Genomic DNA, 23,740 nt, shown 5'->3' on the forward strand with positions numbered 1-23,740 from the left:
GGGGGTGTAACGGGAGGTTATAGATGTGGTGGAGGAGGAGGAGAAAGGCAAGTAGGTTTTCAGTAGATATCAGGCAAGTCTTGGTAGTTCCTGTTGAAGTATCCACCAGTGTAGATCCAATCCTGGGAACCTGTGTATGGATTGGTGCCCATCTGGAACCACCTAAAAAAATCAACACAGGTTACATTTCTGTAGGGATTTACTATGGCTTTGGTCTTAAGTGTGTTACCAGTTTCTAGATATAACTTTTACAATTAACCTCCAAGAAGTCTGTATTATTTTCCACCTGCATTTCCCTGTCAATCTGTAATCTTAACAGCTGTCCTTCCTTTCTGCATCTTCAGCCTGCAGCTCTTTTAATCCATTATTCAGTTCAAAACGTTCTTCACAAACCTCAGTTTTCATACGGTATAAACAAATAAATCTCATCAATGATTAGTGAGCTTTAAATATACAGACTTCGCTTCACTGAATCCGTTTCCAGCCTTTGTAATAAAGTAAGCGGATGTTGGTAGCTTCAATTTTATTAAACAGAATGAGAGTGGAACACAAAATGTCCATTATGTAAATAATATTTTCTTAACACTTGCAGTAAGCTACATTCCATGTTGTGGCCATGGGTGAGGGTAGGAATGTAGATTAACCATTATGGTAACAGATTCTCCTTTAGGGCTCAGCTCTACTCTTAACAACTAACCAGAACAGTTTCTGCACCACTGCAATCCCCCTGCTATTCTCATGTACACTGGACATCTAACAGCATCATGAAAACTTCATTACTTTTGGTATATTTTGAAGCTGTTGTAAAGGTTACCACAGAAAAATGTATTAAAGTGAATGCATGTGTTAGTGTGCGTTTCTCACCTAGTAGACCACTCCTCATCTCTCTTGGCTCTCTCTTTTCTGGCAGCTCTCTGTTTCTCCTCCAGTCTTTCCTTTTCTTTACTGGCCTCATCTTCACAAGAACAAAGAGTCGAAAGGTTTCAGATTGTAATAAAACAAGAAAAAGTCTTGTGCTTATTTACCCCTTTAATTTCATTTGTTTCCATTTTTCTTTAGGCACCTGTGGAACTCACTCACTTTGGATTGGCACAATACCATCAACATCCAGCAGGTGGAAGCACTGACTTATTGCCAATCCTTTGCTTTAAGCAGCAGAAGTAAAACATTTGTAGTTTCTTTTCTTTATTGGTTCCGTTTTGTTTTTTGTTGTTGTTGTGTTTTGTTTTACTTTCACAGAGTGATCATTCTAAAAGTCGTCTTAAACATCCACATAGTCATAGCATACTGGTTTTCTTTTTAAACAACAGTTCTGTCAAACAAGTTATTGAATGTCAGCCAGCGACGCATTCAAATTTGATCAGATAAAAACTAATTACCCATGTTGCTGTTCTCCATTGCTCTGATGTCAGGCCTGAAGCGACAGTCTGTGTGGGGCAGGATGGCCTCCATGCCGGGCTCCAGCTCATTCAGACACATCGCAAAGTTTGTGAAGTTGTACATCTGGGAAACAGAGAAAGAATAAAAGATGTCAAGAATGAGTGTGTTTGCGTGTGTGCGTTCTGGGCCACCAATTTGGATGTGTAACTTTATTTTTGATACCACAGAAGAGTGTGCTGGTCTAGAGTCTATCCTCCATAACAGAGTGCTTCCTGGTACAACAGACACAGTCTCTTGGACTTCGGGCATGTCATCTGCGTCATCGTTCTCAGCGCCCTCAAGTTCATCCTGTGAATGATACAACTCACTGTAACTACTGGACCAATTGATAGCATCAGCAGAGACTGAACGCTGCAGGCACAAACAGTTACCAGCGAGATCAAAGCTTCTGTCAGTATCTGTTTATTTCCAAACCTGCAGTTTGGAGCATTTGCACACAACTACAAATAAATAAGCAGACTAAAAGGGGAAGAGCTGAAAAACCTCTGCACTGATCTACACAAGCTTGTTAGTTTACCTAGATACGACCACACAGATTGCTGTGGACAATAACAGGAAATCAAGACAGAAGAAGAAAAGGAAATATGACTTAGATGAACTTATTTATTTTTTAAAAGAAAGAAAGAAAGCCCACAGACTGGCACTACACTGTTGTTTTTTTTATGATTTCTTATTGCAGATGTAAAATATTAGTTGCACAGGTTCTTACATTTTTCTGCTTTTTGTTGTCTCCTTTCTTCTCAGACTTCTTGTGTGCTTCATAGGCCTGAGGGTCGACACTCCACATGCATTCAGTCCATTTCCCATAGATGACAGCAAGCTTCTTTTTACTGGATAGAAACGGAAGATGAAAACGACAGTAAGAAGATGTGGCAGGAAAAGGAGCAAAAGGGCAAGACACAAAAAGTTGGAGATGCAAGTGGAGAGAAGAAATTGTTAGAAAAGACAAAAAAATAAAAAAATAAAAAAAAAAGGAATGTAAAAAAGAAAATGGTCAATAATAGGAGAAGAAAAGTACAATGGAAAATGAGATTGAAAATAATGAAAATGCATTAGCATGTCTTTTTAAACGCTTGAAGACAGAAAGATTCACACTGTAGGTGACAAACCAGTTAGAGTAAACACAAACCTCTTGTCTTGGATGTATCCCTCCACTTTGTGTAGCTCTTTGCCAAACATCCCACAGGGCTTGAAATTCAACACACATTTGTCTCCAGTGCTGCAGGAAAAATGAGACAAGAGCCAATTAACATCTCTTCACTGGCAGAGCTCATTATAGTGAATTAAACAGACAAAGCAACATTATTTGACATTATAAAGTGGTGGATTTATCATGCAATTATACGTTCATATAAATCACTTTGCATGGCTATTTGTATAAAAGAGGTTCACGTTCAAACCCTGCTGTTTTGACAACAGTTAGTCAGTGCAAGTAAGGTCTGGCTGATTCACAATTACTAGCATGAATCTGTGCAACTGTGTGAATAAGACACAGCACGCTTAGCAATAAGGACAATAAAAGCTTTGCACTGCTTTCCTAGAAAAATAAATGTTGAAGGAGACGTTGTTTGCCTGTGAAGCCACACAGACCATAAGCAGGCTGGTGTCTAGTATTAGACGAAACAAGGAAGGTGCACGGCAGGAATGGAGAACTGTGGGTAAACATTTGTTAGCCTTACAGTGTTTCATCTGAACTTGACTGCAGTCATTTCCTCACTCTAGTTATAGGGAAGCATTGTGATCAATACAGGTTAAACACTTCTTAGTATCTAGTTCTATCATGCAAGCATCATTTAAATACCTGTGGTTGACTATTTCTACTGTGCCATACTGTTCTATCCACAGTTTTCCCAGTATGACATTGTGTACACAGCAGTTAGGGTTGCTCCATGTGTATGCCTCCCTGTGCCTGGATGAAAATTGCAGGGGGGAGAAAAAAGGAAGAAAAAGGGGAAATAAGAATGAAGGAGGAAGTTTTAGGAGGGAAAGGTGAAAAAAAAAAACAAAACAATGAGAAATCAGTTTTAGAATACAATTAATGAATAAATAATTTAAACGCAAAGATTTTAAGTGACCAACTTGAGTAGCTCTAGTGTGATAGTCCCTTTAGGCTCTGCCTCAACGCTCTTGCCCCAGAATTTAAGTTTAGGGTAGATGGAGCCGTGGAACACGAAATCCCCAGCCAGGCTCTCTGCATGAAATGCACTCACTGGAGGATGATGGGATACCTGCTCAGACACTATTCGGAAATCCTGGTCCTCTCTGCAAGAAGCAGGGGTGAAAAGAGAGACTGAAAGCCAACTGGTAAAACAAAGTGACCTCACAAAAAACGAGAGAAAAAAAAGCAAGTGTACCTGATAAGTTCATAGGTCTCTCCCAGCAAAGGATTAAAGGGCTTTCCAGTTCTGTCCCACTGCGACGCAACTGCTGACACAGCAAAAGCAGCTACTGCCTAAACAGAAACAATTACAGACCAAGTTAGCATGCGCGTATGTGTCCAAGTCATCTCTTGAGTATGTCTGTTAGTGTTTTGTTTTTTCCTTCTCCCCAGACTATGTCCAGATTATTTGCATTTCATTTATGATATTCGATTAGATAATTTTTTTGGTGGCTCTACTACAACCATTCAAAGCAATGGACAAGAGAGGTAAAGACAATGTCATTGTGGGGAGCTAGGGTGGAGTGGGTGGAGAAGAGTGTCAGGGGTGACAGCAGAGAAACATGGTAGATGACACAGGACGTGTGTGTCCACCTCTCTCCCTACCCGCATGCGCTCTATGGAGTCGGACATTGAGGAGGTTCTGTTGATGAGGTAAGTGTGTTCCATATATTCCGTGATTCTCTGCAGGAAGCTCAGCGGCTCGTTGAAGGCAATGGGCATCGTGATCTTGGACAGTTCCTGTTTAACATTAAGATAAAAGCTGAATATACTCTATTATATCACAAAAACTGTAATTGTGTCAGCAGCCAAAGCACTAAACACTAGTTAAACCACAGGTTAACTAGAATAACTCCTAAAATACAACATGACTAAACACAGTAGTGCATATAAAGGGGGAAAAATGGAAAGAAATTACAGTAAACTATAATGGGGAAAAAAGCTACCTAACATATTACCCTTTATACTATTGAACTCTAAAACGTTTTTCAAATTGTGGTTTTAGCAAGTAATTTTATGTAATACATTTTTCTTGTTTCAGTTTATCTGTGTGCAAATTAAAAACTGTAAATACTGCCCAATATGACTATGAAAACCTCTCTATGAAAGCCTTTCACGTACAGAAGAGAAGCTCTTAAATCTGATAACCAGCTTTCCCTTACCAGTCCAATACATTTTTTCAGGATACTCCACACACTGATATTGTTTCTGGAAAACATGGGTGCAGGGAGAGATGTCCTGAAATGGAGAAGAAAAGAAATATCCAAGGTTGCAGATAAGAGATAGTGCGTTCAGGTTTGTTATCAGGGCAGAAGATAAAGAAATTCTGCACGAAGATAAGAACAAGTGCAAAGCCAATTCATCTCACCTCTGTTCACAGGAACTAAACCCAGTCACCTAACTATCCTAAAATTCCTACTTGGTAATTTTCCACTGACATCTTAAAATTTATAAAAGGAAATTAACTCAAGTAAACACACCACACCTTCACATATAGGTCACCCAAGTCAGCCCCCCACTGTGAACAACAACAAAACTCCCCCCTTTAAGCTTAAAAATACGTCACCTTTAAACTGCTGCACCCAAAAAATTGCAGCATTGTGTGCCTTTCTGTGTATGCGTTTTGTATGAAACTGAGCCATTACAAATTGTGACCCTGCCCAAAAATGTTCCACTTAACTCAATTGTTTTTGACCAAGAGAGTACTTATCCACAAACAAGTACACACACAGCAGATGGAATGTGGGTGAGGAATGCAGGAGTACCTGTGTTTCTTGATGCCATTTTCTTGTGGGACTGATCCATTGTTCTTCTGGCTGCTGCTGTCAATCCCTTGTGCATCTTTGAAACTGGCCTCCGACAGCCCCTCGCACGACTCGTCCGATTCCAGGCCTGCGGAAGAAAAAGAAATGTGGCATTCAAAGAAAACCGACGTCACAGATATCCGCACCATGTCATCTTCTTTACACTTGTTGTAAACTAAGAAACCTGGGACAACAACAGTAAACTTGTTTATGAGGTAATAACAATCTACGTCTCAATTCAAACCTTTCACATAAGGAAGCCTGGCCACGACAACATAGGGCCACATTTAACACAAATACCTTTCGGCATCATTGCTCAACATGGAGGAGAGCATATTATAAGGAGTCATATTCGCCATCATAATCTCAAAAAAAGGACAGATTGTGAATATCTTGCATCTCGTCAGTGGATTTAACAAAAAGGCAGATGTTCATGGCGTGGGAATGAGAATGGGCTGGAATAATCTGCAACGTAGTACTGTAGGATGGAGTTGTGGGCAATTAAAGGTGGTGCATTAACAAAAGCTTAAAAACACTAATGACTATCATTACTCAGAAAACACGCCTAATCAGGTGTCAGGTACAAAGGTGCATTGTTCGTATCGTCACATAAGTCACAACAAAATATTTTATTTTAGTACTGAGACACCCTGCGACAGACTGGCGACCTGTCCAGGGTGTACCCCGCCTCTCGCCCTATGACAGCTGGGATAGGCTCCAGCGCCCCCCGCGACCCTGAAAAGGATAAGCGGAAGCGAATGGATGGATACTGAGACGTCGCAAGTTCCACTTCCTGAGAAACAAAATGTATTGCACAGTATGAAACTGACTCATTAAATGCAGGATGTGCAACACAAAATTATTTGTCACACATTAGTGTTGACCCATAGCCAGGGTTGTGGAACTTTAAATATTTGATAATCTCTTTTCATGTATTATATAAGCTGCACTTCAACAATGTCTTTCAAGCTTCTGTAGGTGTTATGAAGGTGTGCCCCGGGCAAATCATCAAGCACATTAGTAATATTTTTAAAATAAATAGTTACAACAAAATATTTGAGGGTAAATTAAGAAGAGAAAAAGATGCTAAAGCCAAGCCAGATGATACCTGATGCTACCACATAAATAATAGATCACCCCTGTTCTGCATCTGTCTCAAATTACTAAGATGATCATAACAATGGCACAAAGACAGGTGCAGGCACACACACACAGCCCTTTTATTTATACCTGAATGGAAATGACTTGCTAAAGTGACGACAGCCATATAGCAATGGCTCTACGTCAACATGGGGTAATCAAACAACAAAACAGTGATTCTAATATTTATTAACAGAGAACACCACCCTGCCTGCCCTCTTATTATCCTTGCACAGAACGAGCTGTTAAATAAGTGGCTGCACTGCTAATTTATCTATAACAATAAAGTGTTTGCATGCCTTTATTTCTCAGAGTTAATATTATAATCATATTTCAGCATTCAATGCTGAACCTACACATGCTGACTTCATTAATCCTGAGATTTTATATTGTTTTGATGTCTTCTAAACTTGAGGTAGATCTGCCTAGAGTAAACAGTTCAAAGATCATCTCTCCTGAGTTTCCAGGTATCTGCTTCCAAGAATGCTTGCTCACAAACCCCAGGCGAGTCACCATGGCTGTACTTTGTAATTGTAAATGGGTACTGCTTGATATCAGACCTTCACCTGGACTGTAACATTAGGCTGCACGAAATCCTGAGAGTGCTGACTTCAAGGACTATTAACTGCTGCTCACCAAAAAAAGAAATGTGAAAATACTTTTAAAAAGAGTGAAGTCTAGCTGGCTTCCTCAAATATGCTGATTTGGGGTAGTCACTACTATCCAACTGACACAAACTTTGGCAGTTTCTACCAGATGAAATTTCTTTGTGAATATAATACAGGCACACAAGTATGAACCACACACCCTCCAGGTTGTTGTTGATATCACTAATCATAGTCGTAAGACAGCCAACCTCTGAATTATTCAACTAATCATCAGACGAAGGCAGGTTAAGTTCCACTGGACAGCATTGTGCTTTGACAACAAAAACAGACCATCTAATTAGGAGTGGCAGCCTCTTGCAGAAAAACCATGTAGCAATTTCCAGAGAAAGACTAAGACCTAAGAAAAATAACGATTACATATATACATCAGGTCTAATAAATACCAAAACACTAAACAAAATATTTCTCTTCCTCTAAAAACCCTTTTTAAGTTTTTAAACTACCAAAGGAGAAGTGAGAACTACAAAATCACAATACAGTCCTGAAATACAGGAAGCATGCATGTTTCCCCTTTCTTAATAAAAGATAAACTAGAGGGAAACACATCAATAAGTATGTACATTAAGCACCCACCTGTGACGGCATCGAAGAACTCATCGTCATTGCTCATCTTCTAGAGTCAAAGCTGACCAGTTGTTTAGGACAGATGTTGAACTTCTAGCACATGTTCCTTTTGGTGGCTGCTCTGAAAAGTTACTCTGGAGGGAGACCTGTCAATCTAGGTCTCGCTTGAGTGTCACCACAACAACAGAGCAATGTTTGTCTGATATCGAGACAATGTCCCAAATACAGCTTCACACAGATTTTCAGCAGATGGTCTGTCCTCAGAGGAATGACACCAGCAGATGTCAATTTGAGCAAATCAGCTGCTTAGTTAGCAGACAAACAACGGATGCACTTCCAGTCTTCAATTTATGTGGCTCTTTTGACCAAGGCAAATGAATAATCTGTAGAAAGAAAAAAAGAAGAAACAAATATATTACTAACAATCAATATAAAAAGGTTATAACTAGTGTTTACTTGCCATGTTTGTTCCCTCCACTTTTTTTAAGTCAAAAGTGGAAAAATAAAGTCAACACATTAAAGTTCAAACCTCCAAAAATGTGTTATTTTGTGTTTGTTTTTTCTTAAAATGGGTATAATCCTTTATTCTCATTTAATTAATTGTAAATGCCTTTATACAACAACCAACTTGCACAAAACCCCCCAAAACAAAGTCGAAAATTTTTTGAAACCAAATTACTTGCACAAATTTTATACAAATTTTATGTATAAAGGCCTTAAGGGTGTAAACATACTGCTGGGATCATAATGTTCTTAGGTTGCAATAATCCTGCAATTTAAGGTAATTTATAACTGAAATTGCCGTAGCCTCCACTCCCTCCAAGGGATTTCTACTTTCTTTGGAGTTGAAACAATTTGGGAGAATATAAACCATCATATGCTTTGTCTTCAAACACATTCACACAAGCCCTAGAGCAACAATTCAATGGCAAATCAGAGACCTTTGTGAGCTACAGAAAGCTGCACACAATGTCATTGCATCCTTCATGCTCTGAGTACTAATGTACTAAGAATAATCAAAATTTTAACACATTTTCTTCCATTTCTGGAATGATAACCTTCAAAAATAAAAACAACATGCAGAGAAGATTGCATTAAGTGGACTATCTTGATGCTCTTTACAGTAGATCTAACCATCTGTTCCATCCGCTCAAAGTCTGCTTGTTCTGTCACAGTCACAATTTTGTCTATCATGGCTTGTTGCGTGAAAACAGAGATGTTTCTAGTTCAGTAGTTACGCAATTGGGACACCACTGTCACAGGCATTCTGAGTCTTTGTTACCCTCTGCTTGGTACATTAGCTTCACCCAGTTTAAAAGCAAGACCCAGAATAACTTGTAACTCCCCAGGTCAAAATTACCAGCCCAGAGTTTTGAGAGTTTCAAAACACATTTTAACATGGACTTCAACTTTCAAGGAAGTAAAAGGAGTTGTTTAATTAGTAACTTAACCTTCAAGAAATACAATTCGTAATAAACTGAAACTCCAGTTTATTCATCACACAGAACAAAAAAGTAATGCCAACGGGTCAATGAGTTTGTCAATTAATTAGCAAAAACCCGAGCTGCACTTAAAAAGGAATTTGTTCACTGTGCCGACCATATTTAAAAACTATTTAAGATGTAAAAACCTCACACAATATGTAAAAAGATTTTTGTTACCATTACACAGAATATTTTCATCTGGACACTTAAAAAAATAAATAAAAAAATAAAAATCAGCTTAGTTTTACAACCACTACTACCATGTGCCTGTTCTTACCATTATTATAAGATAGCATACATCATTTTATTATGACATACCCCACATGTCAAATGCTGACTGACACACACACACACACACACAGCTCAGGAATAGGTATCACCAATGGCTCTAAACATTAGAACTAGAATACCAGACAGCTATATGAAAATTAAATTGGCCCCTTTGATTTATAAGGATGATAGAAGAATGAGGCCATATGTGAAACGCATGTGTGTTAACAACAATATGACAGATGTAATCTAGATGGCACCCTCCATTAGCAGGGTTACACATATATGCAATATTTACTTACAACTATTACTAAAATTATATGCAATCTTAATATTTAAATAATATATATAAATAATTTCCCCCAGGGATTAATAAAGTATTCTGATTCTGATTCTGAATATTTACACACCCAAAGCTAGCCAAATACTAATAAATACCAATAAATACACCTAAAGAGTAAAACTAAACTCTATTATTATAGCCACTACTTGCTTATTGGGAATGTTGCACAATTAATATAGAATAGAATTCAACTTTATTGTCATTGCACATGTCACAAGTACAAGGCAACGAAATGCTCACATAATATTAATATTGTATGAGCAAGACACACATCCTGAGGGAAGGGGAACAGGCAAAGGTGAATTTGTGTAAGACATACACATCTCATTCCACTGTATTCTGTGCGTTTTTTGTTTTTATTTTTATTTAATCCATTTTCCAATAAATTACACTGACACTTTTATCTACTACTGCCACAGAAAAATAACTTTTGTAGATGCCTATTGTAGGACAAACAGTCCCATGCTAGAAGAAATTTTTGACTAATGAAGGCATGGCCCCATCCATCTAATGCAGGGGTCCCCAACTCCAGGCCTCGAGGGCCGGTGTCCTGCAGGTTTTAGATGGGTCCTTGATCCAACACAGCTGATTCAAATTGCTAAATGACCTCCTCAACATATCTTGAAGTTCTCCAGAGGCCTGGTAATGAGCTAATCATTTGATTCAGGTGTGTAGACCCAGGGTGAGATCTAAAACCTGCAGGACACCGGCCCTCGAGGCCTGGAGTTGGGGACCCCTAATCTAATGGAAAACTCATTCTTATGGTCATAACTCCACTGATCAAGTGTTCCACCATTTAACAGCTTTTAAAATTAGCAAAGTGCCACTTGTATTTACAATTTTCTGATTTATTTTAACAGCAGTATTTCCATCAGGAGTCAAACCAAATTACCAAATGTTATCCACTGTGTTTACAGCAGCCTTTGTGAAGCATAATAATAAAATTGTTTCAGATGAACCTATTTTGGGATATGCAAAAAAAAGTTGATACCTACAGGTTACACTTAAGAAGAAAAAAAAAAGCATCTCTAAACACAAAAAAATGAATATTAATTACATTAATATAATTATATATTAAACAGTAAACCTAAATTCCCTTCTACCCACTTGCTGCTTATTGGGATCCTCCTGCAAGTAATATTAACATGAGAGCACAGATTAATGTCTAAATAATACAGTAATGCAGTGTGACAGACCTGATCTCCAGAATTATAAAATCTTTACATACCTGAAGCGTAAAGAAAATCCTAAAAGAAATATCCAGTCTCATACAGCTGACTGATTTAGAAGATAAAAATACCAAATTCAGTCGTGTTCCCACTCTCCTGGCCTATTTCTACACAGTGGATGGGTTTTGCCTTTGCCAGAGAAAGGAAACGCCTTCAGCACACACATGAACTTTGGCCTCTGCGTCCACAATTGATAAGGTGGACAGAATGGATGATAAACTATTATTCAAATATTCCACCAGTTAACTCAGTGTCCAACTCAGCATTTTTCTAACTTGTGAAAGGCTGGCTTAAATAAGATCTAGATTTTTTTAAATTAATAAATAAAAATCTCTCTCATTTTCCTATATTCAGTATTAGAAAAGATTTATGCCAACATTTTTTAAAAACAACAAACAAACAAAGAAAAAGAAATTCCACTATAAAAGGGAGTTTACTGTATCAGCTGATCATATCAGTCAGGAGATCTACAGGACAAACGTGATATTTCCTGTGGCCTCGCAAATCACATAAACTAGGGAACTCCCAAACCTTTAAATGGTTCTGCAGGACATTTTGGAATCCCAACCGGAGGAAATCTGACTAATGCACTTGTCTACCAGGGTTTGTGTCGAAAATATGATGGAAGAAAACACCACCTTCTCTAACTCACTTCTTAAAGATTGAGTCGTGGTATGATAATCCTTATTCATATTTCAGTGCATTCATAGTCAGTGGTCTGTGGAAGCTATGTGAACATAATGTTACAGCAGATTCTGAACAAAGCTGTCAGTTAAAAGGCATGTCGCACATTGTCTTCACATCACCAAATGAATACCCCCCAAATACCTGACCACTGAACCTTACATATAGCTATAGTATACAGCAACAGAATGACAGACAAAACACGTTTTCCCAACCTTAACATCGATGCACAAAGCAAATATGACTGAAAATAAAATTTGCGTATGACATTAAATGTTTTATACAATAGACAGGCCACTTCACAGTTTGTAATTCAACAGTGCTACAATCTCTGTCACCAGAATCAATATCCTTCAGTGAAGCTTTCTAAAATAAGGCAATATCAGAAATGGATATCCATCACATTTTCCTAGCTCCACTAAGGCACACAGAGAAAACAGGAAGATGACAAGTGTGTGCTTTAGTGATGGAAACTATCATCAATAATAGAACTGCATTATTGACTTGATGAAATAAGCTGACCTAGTTCTCACTCAGAAAAGTCAAGACAACACTGACTCGAACTCTAAGCTCATTTCTCAAACTGCTCTTTGTTCACAACCCATTAAAAAGCAGACCCATTTTATAAGGTTGGTTAAACCTATTCAGATCATAAGAAAATTTATTTTGATAGAGATGCAGAACTTGAGACAAAGTATGACTACTGCACTCAGGCTGTAGCTGGTCTTTGTAAGATGTCCAACTAACACTACTTCTTAAAGCTGTTCTGAAGCACAGTTTCAGAGGCACATGACGACCTGAATAATTAGGTTTGTGTATTTGAAAAGTAGTAAACTGAGTGCAATACTTGGAAATTAAAGACTGTCTAATCTATTAATTCTATGTGCTCTAATGTATTCCATTAACAACACTGTTAATTTAGTATTCTTTTATATTTTGTAGAACAAATATTTCCCCAGGATTCCTTCTCAGCATCAGCAACAATAGATGAAAGTAAAAATAAATTCTTCATAATCACTGACAAGCCACCGTTTTTATCTGCACACACTAAAACTTGAATTTCAGTTTAAATCCATGTTTAGAAGTTTTGTTTTGCTTTTTGATAGTCTTGCATTTTTAAAAGAACTTACTTTTCATTCCAGAATTGTGCAGATAAATTAAACAGATTCTAACACACACCCACAGACAGCGAGAGAAAAAGAGAGGTATCCGATTGGCTGCAGCAAGCTCTCAGATCATATCACTCGCTGTCTCACACGCCTTGTGAGCCATTACGTAACCATGACAGACATGGCACCATATGAGCACCACAACCACTCTCCTCCGTACTTTGATAATAGCTCACCAAATGTAGCCACAAAAAAGGTCAGCAGATGAAAAAAATATATACACAGAACAGAGAGATAAAGCTTTGGAACAGAGATAACTTTACCCCATTCCTCAGTCATGTAACTCATTTCAAATACAGACCCACAGACTAAGCTTTCTGATTTAGTTCACTGTCGGTGTCCATTTTTCCAGAAATATCAGGAGAAAGTAAAATAAAACTGTTATGAAACTTTCTAAATCAATAATTAAATAAAGTTAGTTAATTACCTGCAAAATTAGATATAGCAGTCCCCATATCAAAGCTTGAGCTAAACATAAAATAAAACTTTATATCATGAACTAATCCATTTTTTTGGATAAAACGATTTATAAATACATAGTGACAGGACCAATAATATCTTCTCTTTTGAACACAAAGACAGACATTTTAAAATATTACACAGGGTACGTGCACAGTTTATCCCTAGATTTTCTAATTTTGATAAAACATGAGACACATACTTAAACTAAAGCAATTGTTACAAGACAAGTGATTGTGTCAAATCGCACTCCGAGTCCTTCATTAATTACAGATTGTACAACATTTGGTGACAAATTTTACAATCATTTGCAATGCAAACCTACTGATGCCAAAATTCCATTCATAAGCCAAGTAATGTCTGTCTCTGCTGTCCACCGCAGACAAAAACATCCAAAGCCAAAAGGCGCATAGAGAGAGAGTCAAGAGACTGGCAGAGGTAGAGCCAAGGTGAAAGAAAGTAAAGGACAAGGTTGCCATGCAACATACTGATACAGCATACACACACATCTCTATATTTCTCTTTACACACACCTACCTCAACAGGGGACACACCTCTACAGACTGAAACACATACCACATACCAAGTCAGTTTCACATACAAACATGCCACTGATGGCAGAAACTGTATAGCAGACAACCAAAAAAGGCTAACGTTAGAGAAAGGTTGCACCTGAGGTAGTGCTGTACTTCTGGTGATATGGCACAATACTTTCTTTGCTGATTAAATAGAATTGGTAAGGTAAGCTTCCACCATTTGTCTAGTTGCTGAATCTGGGACTTTAAGAAAAACGAACGGTTTTCAGATACAAATATCTATAAAGGTAGGCCTGAAAATATTTGTTGCCTAGCTCCCACATTAACGTTATCATTTTATTATTTGCAGATAGAGGTACTTTACACTGTTCCCTTACTTCCAAATGGGTTGCCACAGCACATGGAACCGCATGTTTGATTTGGTACAAATTGCCCTTCCTAAGGTTACTCTGCCATTTATCCAGACTTGGGACCAGCACTTTAAGTACAGTAACTTCTGTTTCCCTGGGACTAGATTTCTGTCCATCGGATATCTGCTAATAGTTATATGGCTAACATTCTCACTGGCCAGGTTAAAGTGTAGAATAACTGTTTAATACTTCAATGTGATGAAACAGGAGCCCCCACCCCTCACCCCAATTTTTCCTCATAGTGATTTATGGTGTTAGGATAGCCCACAAGGACAGCAAGTCCACACTGAAACTAAGAAAGCATCTGTGCTTTGGTTCTGTTTGTGCATATATAGAGACAGGACTGGCAACTGTTCTATAACCCAAATGTGGCCCACTGTTAAGAGACCTGTTCTACCACAGCCAGAAGGGCTATCTAATGCAGGACTGTGTGAACTAAATGTTAGCTATTGTTGTTAATATTAGTTCCTCACATATAAGAATGATCAGTCCTGGACTTTTTCTTGTTACTAGTCTCTGTGACACAGAGGCTTATTTCTATGAACCTGTGGTCCAGGACAAAATTATACTCTGTGCTGATGTCATTTCATGTCACTTTGATAGTTCCCGGAACTTTTCGGTCAAATAATGCCAAATGCATATTATAAGGACACACGGATAACCCCTGCAATTCACTGTCATTCATCTGATACACTTTATATAGACATCTAAATACTCAGATGCCACACTGCTATTTATGTCATGTGATTAAGTTTTCCTAGCAAAGGCTCAAGGTTAAGATGAAGGAAATGGGTCTCATCTACCATTCTGAGAGAAGTAGGAAGGATGTGAATGTGGCCTGAGAGACAACAGTGGGAACAAGAATCACAGACAGGCCACTGTGTTAGAGGGAGTTCAACAGAGAGCAGCATTTTGCTGTGTGTGCTGTCTGTGCACTAATGAGTGCAGAAAGGGAAGGGGGGAGAAAAAAAAAAAAAGAAGGGGGGTGGACAGAATCGCTATGGAGATCTGAGTGTTAATAGGCATTTGTGCTCTGTAGATGTAGCTGCAAGTAAACTAAAGCCAAAGCAGCAACCCAAGGAACTGAACTCAGAAAGCACTCAGAAAGTAGTGCACTACTGAAAAACAGCAAGTTACTCAGGAGGAATGAACCTAGCTTGGTCTTGTTGAACGTGGTGACCCCAACCACTCTGCCTGCTCATTCCTAACTTTCTCTTCATGGTTTTGTGCTGGACGTAGGACACATCAAGTCCTATAGAAATCTACTGGAAAATGTTTCTTTTTTTGCATCTAAACATTTTGCCATTAAGCTTATAGTCTCAATCACTCATTTTGGGTCATATTGAATTTATATTTTGCTAGAAAACGGGTACAATGATTTATTGAAACAGGCGCAAATACACATGAACATATAGTGTAAGGCAACAAAAAAAGTGTTTGCACTATTCTAACAAAATTTATCATTCAACACAGCCTAAACTCTCGCACTGAAGCCTTTTTGTAATTTCTGTCAGTAGTCTCCAGGAACAGTTCTTTAGGCTTCTTGAAAAACATTCAAAGATCTCATTTGGCAAACAATGGGTGGATCAACTCAAAGGCCAGATGCATTTCCCAGGTCCTGTATCAGGTCTCTGCACACCATGCAGAGATATGCCAAGTTTTCAGCCAATAGCTCTTTGAGAATTAACTTGTAAAATTATATTTTTGCACCGACATCTGTCAAACTGTCATCTTTGAAATTTTTTGCACATTCAACTAAAGAAATGAGAGCAAATTATGCGTTTTTGCAACAAGCTGCTGGTAACAAAGCACTTAAAGTTACAATTCATAACATATACATTGTGAAGTCTTCTGCTATGTGTAGACATAACACAGAACAGCGAAGTATTTGGTTAATGGGGAGTTTAAGATGTCATTTATCCAAACTCACCATTATGTGCGTGGTCGCTATTTTTTCTAAGGTCCATACTGATTAACAATGAAAAGCCATCTCATCAGGGATTCAAACCTCTTACACCACAAGTTTGAATCAGTAGTTTATGATGGTTCATGATGTTTTAGTTTCTTATCTTTTCAGAAACATGTCTGTATACAGGAAAGGCTGTTACGTGATTGTCTTAAGCCCAAGCATCTTACAAAACACAAATGTTTGTACTGTAAGCCAGTACTAGACTGACGTAGAGCAAAAGTTATTTGAGCAAGAGTCTAACTGGGTGAAATGACCAAAATTAGTTCATTTTGTGTTCCGTGCTTCCTGTTTTCATCACAATCAGAATCAGAATACTTTATTAATCCCGAAGGAAATTAGGGTTACAGCAGGCAGCACGCTAATGGCGCATGCGTACTTACAAAGGAACCTTCTGACCAACTTTTAAAAATAAATAAATAAATAAATAAAAAAAAAATTAAAAAATACATAACATGAGGTAAGAGGAGGAGGGGAGAAAAAAAAAAAAAAAAAAAAACTCCACTCAGACTGAGCTCCTAGTGGGAGAACAGTTTGATAACAGAAAAAACACCTCAGCACAAAAAGCACATGACTATCAATACACCATAGAAACACAAGACAAGCAACAGGGGCAGGTAAAGGGTAAGAGAGAGCCGGTGTAGACAGCGCATCCGGTCCTGCAGCATGTCTGCGCTGGTCCAGTTGACTGCCATCTTCCCTGGTAGGGCACAAGCATCGAAGGCGTTTGGAAAGGGAGGGGGGGGATCAGTGTATGTGTGTGTCCGGAGTTCAGCTGAGACAGTGTCCTTCGCCCCGCCAGGCTAAGTAAACAGTCTTCCAGCCAACCCAGGTGGCCTTGCATGGAATGGGGGGAACAGTCTAAACACAGTAGTTACGAGGGTGTTTTGTTCAGCTCCAGCCTTGAGGCCGCAGCTGGCGTCGAAGGGGTCTCCGCATGAAGTGATGATAGTTTTTACTTTAGTGCGAACAACTCATAAATTTCAAAGCTGTTCTAACAGTCCAACACTGGTCTCTCAATCTCCCCTTGGAGAGCCGTGAGCTTTCTATGATGTTATCCAAACTTACGTTCCAAGCTCCAAAGAGCTGGCGAATGGAAGTAGAGCACAAGACCAACAGACGGTCTAACTGACAATCATTCACAAATTACTTTTTATTATAGTATACTGAAACTATGAAATCAAATTCAGTCTACTTCAATCACAAGACTAACCTCACGGAGTACATCCACTGACTGGAGCACTTCAGAAAAACTAAGTGCTAACATTAAAACCATTAATCCATTTACAGAGAGGAAATTGCAATAAACCACACCCAAACAGCCTCAAACGTACACTTTTACATCTGATGCAATAATAACTCAAATGTGTGATGAAAAGTAAACTCTCCTATGAGAATCAAGTACAAATCTTTTTTCTATGTTGGTCAGATCTTTTTTGATCCTTTTGCATTTCTTCCTCTTTACTGTAATGTAAAACATGTTTACAGATTATTTAAATGATAGAGTGAAAAATATTGCCGTATAATAACAAAAGCTCCCAGTGAAACTTCTGAAATACACTGAGGACTCATGTAACCTCTAGATTGCATAAGTCATTCAGCCTTAGAAGTGAGGAAGTAGGGGGTGAAAAAAAATGTCTCAAACAAGTACACAAAAACTGTGGAGTACATTTGCAAATGTAAAGAAATTAGCATACATATAACAGAGATACAGAGATGTAATTTGATGCTCTATGTATATGAGTTTATGTGACAACGAATTTAACGTCATGTTACGCTGTTACTTGGAAGTAATGGAACAAATTACTTAATGACCCATCAGAGAAAGTAACACTGCATTATTTTTAAGAAAAGTAATGAATAATATGCAATTTATTATTTTATTTAATTTCTTGCCCCACTCTTTTTTTTTTTTGTAACACCCCTAACACTGATGAGGTAAGTTTCTAAAGACTAAAGGTAGCTCCAAACAAATGTTTCATTGAATTTGTTGCACTTGAGATCTAAGCTCAATCATATGTGTAATCATGTGCGCTAGTCTATCCTGTCTGTTTGTCTTTCAAATATAAGGGAGGAGCTTGTTCTCTTTATTCTACTCCTGCTTGAAGTCAAGTAAACCCCAAGGGCATAAGATACTGTCTCATTCTGGGCAGGATGCTGAACGTATAGTTTCACACACTCTCTCACACACACACACACACACACACACACACGCAACACTACTGAACAGTGTGAGTCAGCGCATACCAGTGATACCTGCTAGGAAGAAGAACCTGCTAGGAGGAGTTTTACCTTCACAGTGTATGCAGAAACAAAGCCTGCTCAGCATCTTGCCTGGAAACTCCCTTGAATTGTCCACCCATTAACACAAACAATGGCACTCCTGAGTTTAGATAAAACATGTGCACAAAAGCATGTTTTGTGATCAGCATTGTTTGCACTTGAGTTGTTATTTGACAGGTTCAGGTGACTGGGTTTAAACTTTCTCTGCGTTCTGGCATTTAGGTAAAAAGGTATGTGGAGCCACATTTCCAATGGATTTTAGAGACAACCAGTCAATTTCACATTACCAGAATATACTTTAATTGCATTTTATAGGGCACCTACAGTTATAAATTACCAAAGGAAAAATATACCAGTCTTTTTTTGCTTCAGAGAAACTTCTGAAAGATCTTTAATTTACTTTTAAGGAAATCGTGCAGTTTCGTGTACATGATGCAACTGTACGAACGACAGAATATCACAATATAATGTGATACACAAACAACATCATCTATTTTTAACAATTAATTAGAAATTTAAAGAAAGAGACACAAAGCTGCACTAAAGATTTCATGGGTCTTCACCCATGCTCCACTTAAATAAATTGATTCAAATTTAGCTTAGCAGAAGCAACCTAGTATTTGCTAACAGACAAATCACACTGAAAACATACCTACACCAAGACTCCTCCCTGCTTTCCAAATACGACTACTGATTTTGCATTTGCTGACCGTCCCATTGCTGCAACAGTTAGGTTTCAACACTGCTGAAACCTAACTTTTGGGACATGGCTTGCAACATCTTCTTCCTGTTCACTTAAATTTAGCCACAGAACTCAACTACAAGAGCATTAGGCAGGCTAATCTCCACCAGAGCCATTGCCCTATTTTGCTCATTTAAAAAGATCCACCAAAATTCAATGGGTCTTTCCTCTGCCCACGTACCACCACTCCATCAAGCTTCATGAAGGTCAGGCTAATAATCGTTTGTGCAATCCTGCTGAAAGACAAATTGTACTCATACAAACTTTTTCTAATGTGAGGCAGAAAAAAAATACAAAAGCAAAACATAAACAAAACACAGATATTCCACAACTGAACGCTCATAAGCATTTATTCCATGAACACCTTAATTAGGCAATTGCTGTTTCAACAAGGACAACTGCTCATCTAGCTCTCAAGTGGAACTACATTACTCTAAGGTAACTACCTTACCTGTGCTAGTAAACTTACTTACTAGCACAGTGTAAAGCTCCCCTTTCAAATGGAATCTATTGCCATAGACACCATGGTGAGGGTAATTAAGGTACCTTAGGGAGGAAAACCCATAACTAAATGACAACAACTGCAATTCCAGAGAGGACAGACTAGTATGTCATGTAAAGATAAAAACAAAATGTGTCTACCTTCATACTCCTGTGGATAAAGCAACAATTTTTTTTAAAAAGGGAAGTTCACTTTAATCCTAACCATACAAAAGATGATTAGCAACAATAAAACAGCTACTACGTGAAGTACATAACACAGAGCATCCTTTCAGTGCAATGTTCTGCTGGGAAAGTCCCCATGCCAGCTTTTATACTTTGACAAATAAAACCCATAATTAAACTGACCCCCATGGAGCAGCACTCACTCTCCAGGCAGGACAATGCATGCTGTAACACCACAAAACCTGTCAAGGAATGGTTCAAGGTACATGAAAAATATTCTAAAGTGTTGGCTGGGCCTCCAAAGTCCCAAGATCAACACATAGCAACTATGGGAGTCCAAAAAGCATAATCCACAGGATCAAAAAGATCCACCCCCACTGTACCATCATGCAAAAAAACAAAAAAACAAAAAAACAAAAAAACACCACCACCACCAAAAACAAAACCTCTCATTTTTTTAACAAACTCTTAAAAAGTTTAAGACATGACATGACATACTGACATGACATGCTGGTCAGTCACAGGAGCTCGTTCAGTGAGAGACTGAGATTACCGAAAAGCACCACTGAACGACACAGGAAATCTTTCCTGCCTGTGGCCATCTCCCTGTACAACGCATCCACTTAACACACCGTTTACTGCTACAACTACACATGTTTCTTTTCCAGCTATTTATTTATGAGTGACTTATGTATGTATGTATGTATGTACATATATGTATATATTGTACTATTCTTAGTTAGCGTATTGTCTGTCTTGTCTTAATGTTGATTTATAATGGAGCACTGTAACAAAAAATTATTTCCCCCAGGGATCAATAAAGTATTCTGATTCTGATTCTGAAAAAGGGGAACTTTTTGTTCATCATCTGCTTAGATGATGTTATTTTGGTTCAACGTTTTCAGTTCAACTTTATCAAATTGTGGTAGTCAAAACATTTGTGAATTGCCTCACAGTTATCACAGTTATTACTATCTACAAAAGATCGATATCAAATGAACAAACAATGCTAAGCAGATTGACCGTCAGTAACACAGTATCACTTCCTTACATTAAGTTCCTTAGTGACAGTGGAAACATGCAGTAGTACTACTATGAATGCCACTGAGCAATATGTCTGTCAGGGAGAGTAGACAAACAGATGACTGTGTCAGAGCAAACCTTGTGTCAATGACCTAAAGTACACCAGCTTTAAACGACAAACCTTTGTTTAATCTCTTGCGAGTCAGATGCGGATGTAATCGGGAAGAAGTCAGCCTGGCGGGGAGACATTACCAATGTTTGCTGAGGCAGTGAAACGTGATAGGAAATGACTTTAATCTGCACCTTTACATAAACTGCTGCAGGTGAAGAAAATGTGACGGTTTTAATCTGAATAGATGTTTTCCTCTGAAGGACTCCCTCACACTCAACCATCAAGAGCTTTTTACCAGCAGCTTTTTACCAGCACACGGAACTTAATCGTTCTGCTTGCACTGACAATACATTAAAAATACCCAAATAATAATTATATTCTAAATCAATTACCAATCAAACCTTCACTGACAACTTGAAAAACACCCAGCTCTGACAACCCATCTAATAAATGCTACTGTAAACTCTATGCTTGCTAACATAATAGCATACACTTTAACTTGCCAAATTTAACATGTGTTAATGTTTTTAAATCATTGTTCCCACACAACAAACTGACAGTGCCGAGGCTGGCCGGAGCTTTTTGACAGCTAGCGCTTTACCATTAGCGGGCGGGCTAAAGAAAAATAAGGTGGCTAACTAGCATGGTTAGCCACCTTTTTGAATAGAGAGGCCAAAGCAAAATTTAGGGCACTGAAAAGAAAACATAAGACCATAGAAAGACCAACGGAATATCTGTCATCGTACCTGAGTGGCGTGAGCAGGCTGAATGTATCTGCAAGTCCAGAAAGATGAACAAGAATTTACTGTGTAGCCTCAGCTTGACACAGCAGCGGAAGTAGCTGGCAAATGGGGGCGTCGTTAGATAGACGACAGACACAGTCTGCAGCCAATGAGATGTAATCCAGGAAACGTTTAACCAATGACAATGCGCACTAAAGAGCAGATTTTTAAAAAACATTCACCCTTTTCCTTTTTTTAAAAAAAATAAAGCTGAGCATCTGCAGCTTATTCTCCATTATTATAAATTACAGAACATAAGTCTAAATCGAGAATATGTCTAAATCAACACACACACACAGACACACATATGTTCCGTTCCAAACAGTGTGTGTCTGTGTGTGTGCGTGCGTGTATGTGTAAAAACCACACCTCAGAAGTCTGAGATATAAGAAATATATCAGATATATATAAGAAATACTGTCTAACATCTCTAGTATCATTACCATGAATAACACATTGAGAATAGCTGGAATTAAAAGGCCCCTTCATGGTGGTTCGTGGATGTTTTGTGATAAGAGACAGTGTTGATGCTCAAAATGAGGACATATTCAACTTGCATTCTGATACCCTAATCAGCCAGCGATTTTTAATGTTTTGATTATAATTCTATTTCTGAAAACATCTGAGGTTTCTCTACCAAAGGTCAGGTTTGCACAGCTGCTTACTAACACTGTGTTCCACAGCTGCTTTAGCAGTACAGGGTTTTCAATATCTGATGTTCATTTCACGTCTATATGGCTTCAACTTAGTCAGAGATTGTATCATCTGTCATCAGTAATACAGCTTATCTATTTGATATAGCAGGCAGCCTGCTTAGAGGAGAACTGGGGCATGAGCAATAACGAGGCACATGATAAAACATTTACAATTTAGTACCCATGTTGGCTTGTATTTGAATGTCTGATAAAGCTTTTACAATATCCTCTCATAACATTTACTGAAGGCTCACAGGTCATAGGCCCACACTGTTTCACAGATGACACAAAACCAGGCCAGGCACTAATGATGCACTGTTGCATCAAGAGTATTTCTAAAAGAACTCTGTAGTGCCATTATATCTTAATGTTGGATGGAGAAAAGTTTAATTGTCAGTAGTAATTTGTTCTTTCAGAACAAACAATCAGTGTGTTTCTTTTCCCAGAGTTGCATAATGATGGTGTGATGAGAAAAAAAGAGGGGGGAGGGGGGCAGAGAATAGGATGAGAGACGGCAGGAGATGAGGAGGAGGGGAAGAGGCAGAGAGAACAGTGGACTAGAAGGAGAAAATGGTTTCTATTCAGGCACACAGCGGGACAAAGAGTTCAGCTTGTGCACAACCGCATGCAGATACAGCTGCTCACCCCTCTATGTATAATTCACAAAAAAAAACCCATTATCAAAGCATTATGTTGAGCCTAAAGAAGCTACATGACTGTAATTTTAATACTTAAGATATCTGAAAAGAACAAACCAGAAAAAGAATGCTTTAATTTGCATCACACAGAAAAAGCAGCTGGTTTTAACATTTGACTTTATCTGCTTCACAACATTAATGATTTGAATAGTTTGCTTCCTGTTTGCTGCGATGAATTGCCTCTAAATTCACCTGTGGTCAAGCAAACGCTTTGATCTTTATCATACAATTAGTCAAACAGTTTTGTTTTTCTTCCTGGTGTACTCGCCAAGTTTCCCTACTCACCACTAGATGGAGGTAAAAGATAAAGTTTTTCCCTGAGTTGTTCACTCGTCAGTAGCCAACAGAAACCAAACCTTTGAAACTAATTGTACAGAGTACTGTGAAAAGGTCTTAAGCCCTTACTACATATTT

The 23,740-nt window shown here is 38.3% G+C and overlaps 1 protein-coding gene across 2 annotated transcripts; it reads right to left on the reverse strand.

The window, feature by feature from the left end:
- Positions 1 to 6: 6 nt before the first annotated feature.
- LOC102208884 (oxysterol-binding protein-related protein 2-like) lies at positions 7 to 21,998 on the reverse strand. 2 transcript variants are annotated; one of them, XM_005730717.1, is made up of 14 exons: positions 21,898 to 21,998; positions 7,785 to 8,158; positions 5,365 to 5,491; positions 4,762 to 4,837; positions 4,205 to 4,339; positions 3,795 to 3,892; positions 3,520 to 3,702; positions 3,242 to 3,349; positions 2,570 to 2,659; positions 2,150 to 2,270; positions 1,603 to 1,728; positions 1,380 to 1,503; positions 865 to 955; positions 7 to 162 (listed from the first exon to the last, which is right to left on the reverse strand). In XM_005730717.1, the coding sequence occupies exons 2-14, from the start codon at positions 7,819 to 7,821 to the stop codon at positions 60 to 62; spliced, it is 1,419 nt and encodes a 472-aa protein (XP_005730774.1). In that variant the 5' UTR covers positions 7,822 to 8,158; positions 21,898 to 21,998; the 3' UTR covers positions 7 to 59. The 2 variants fall into 2 exon arrangements, with proteins under 2 accessions (XP_005730774.1, XP_005730773.1); XM_005730716.1 differs by having other exon boundaries at positions 1,380 to 1,728.
- Positions 21,999 to 23,740: the final 1,742 nt, after the last annotated feature.

Source organism: Pundamilia nyererei, unplaced genomic scaffold (genome assembly GCF_000239375.1).
Source record: "Pundamilia nyererei isolate P.nyererei 1_Seehausen unplaced genomic scaffold, PunNye1.0 scaffold00039, whole genome shotgun sequence".
Lineage (NCBI taxonomy): Eukaryota > Metazoa > Chordata > Actinopteri > Cichliformes > Cichlidae > Pundamilia > Pundamilia nyererei.

What these genes read in the sequence shown, in the direction of transcription:
- LOC102208884 (XM_005730716.1), bottom strand. Translation starts at nt 7,821, where the DNA reads ATGAGCAATGACGATGAGTTCTTCGATGCCGTCACAG. An exon ending in GTAGAAATAGTCAACCACAG is followed by an intron (nt 2,660 to 3,241) that starts GTATTTAAATGA and finishes TTTTTCCTGCAG; the next exon opens with CACTGGAGACAAATGTGTGT. An exon ending in AATGGAGAACAGCAACATGG is followed by an intron (nt 956 to 1,379) that starts GTAATTAGTTTT and finishes GTTCTTGTGAAG; the next exon opens with ATGAGGCCAGTAAAGAAAAG.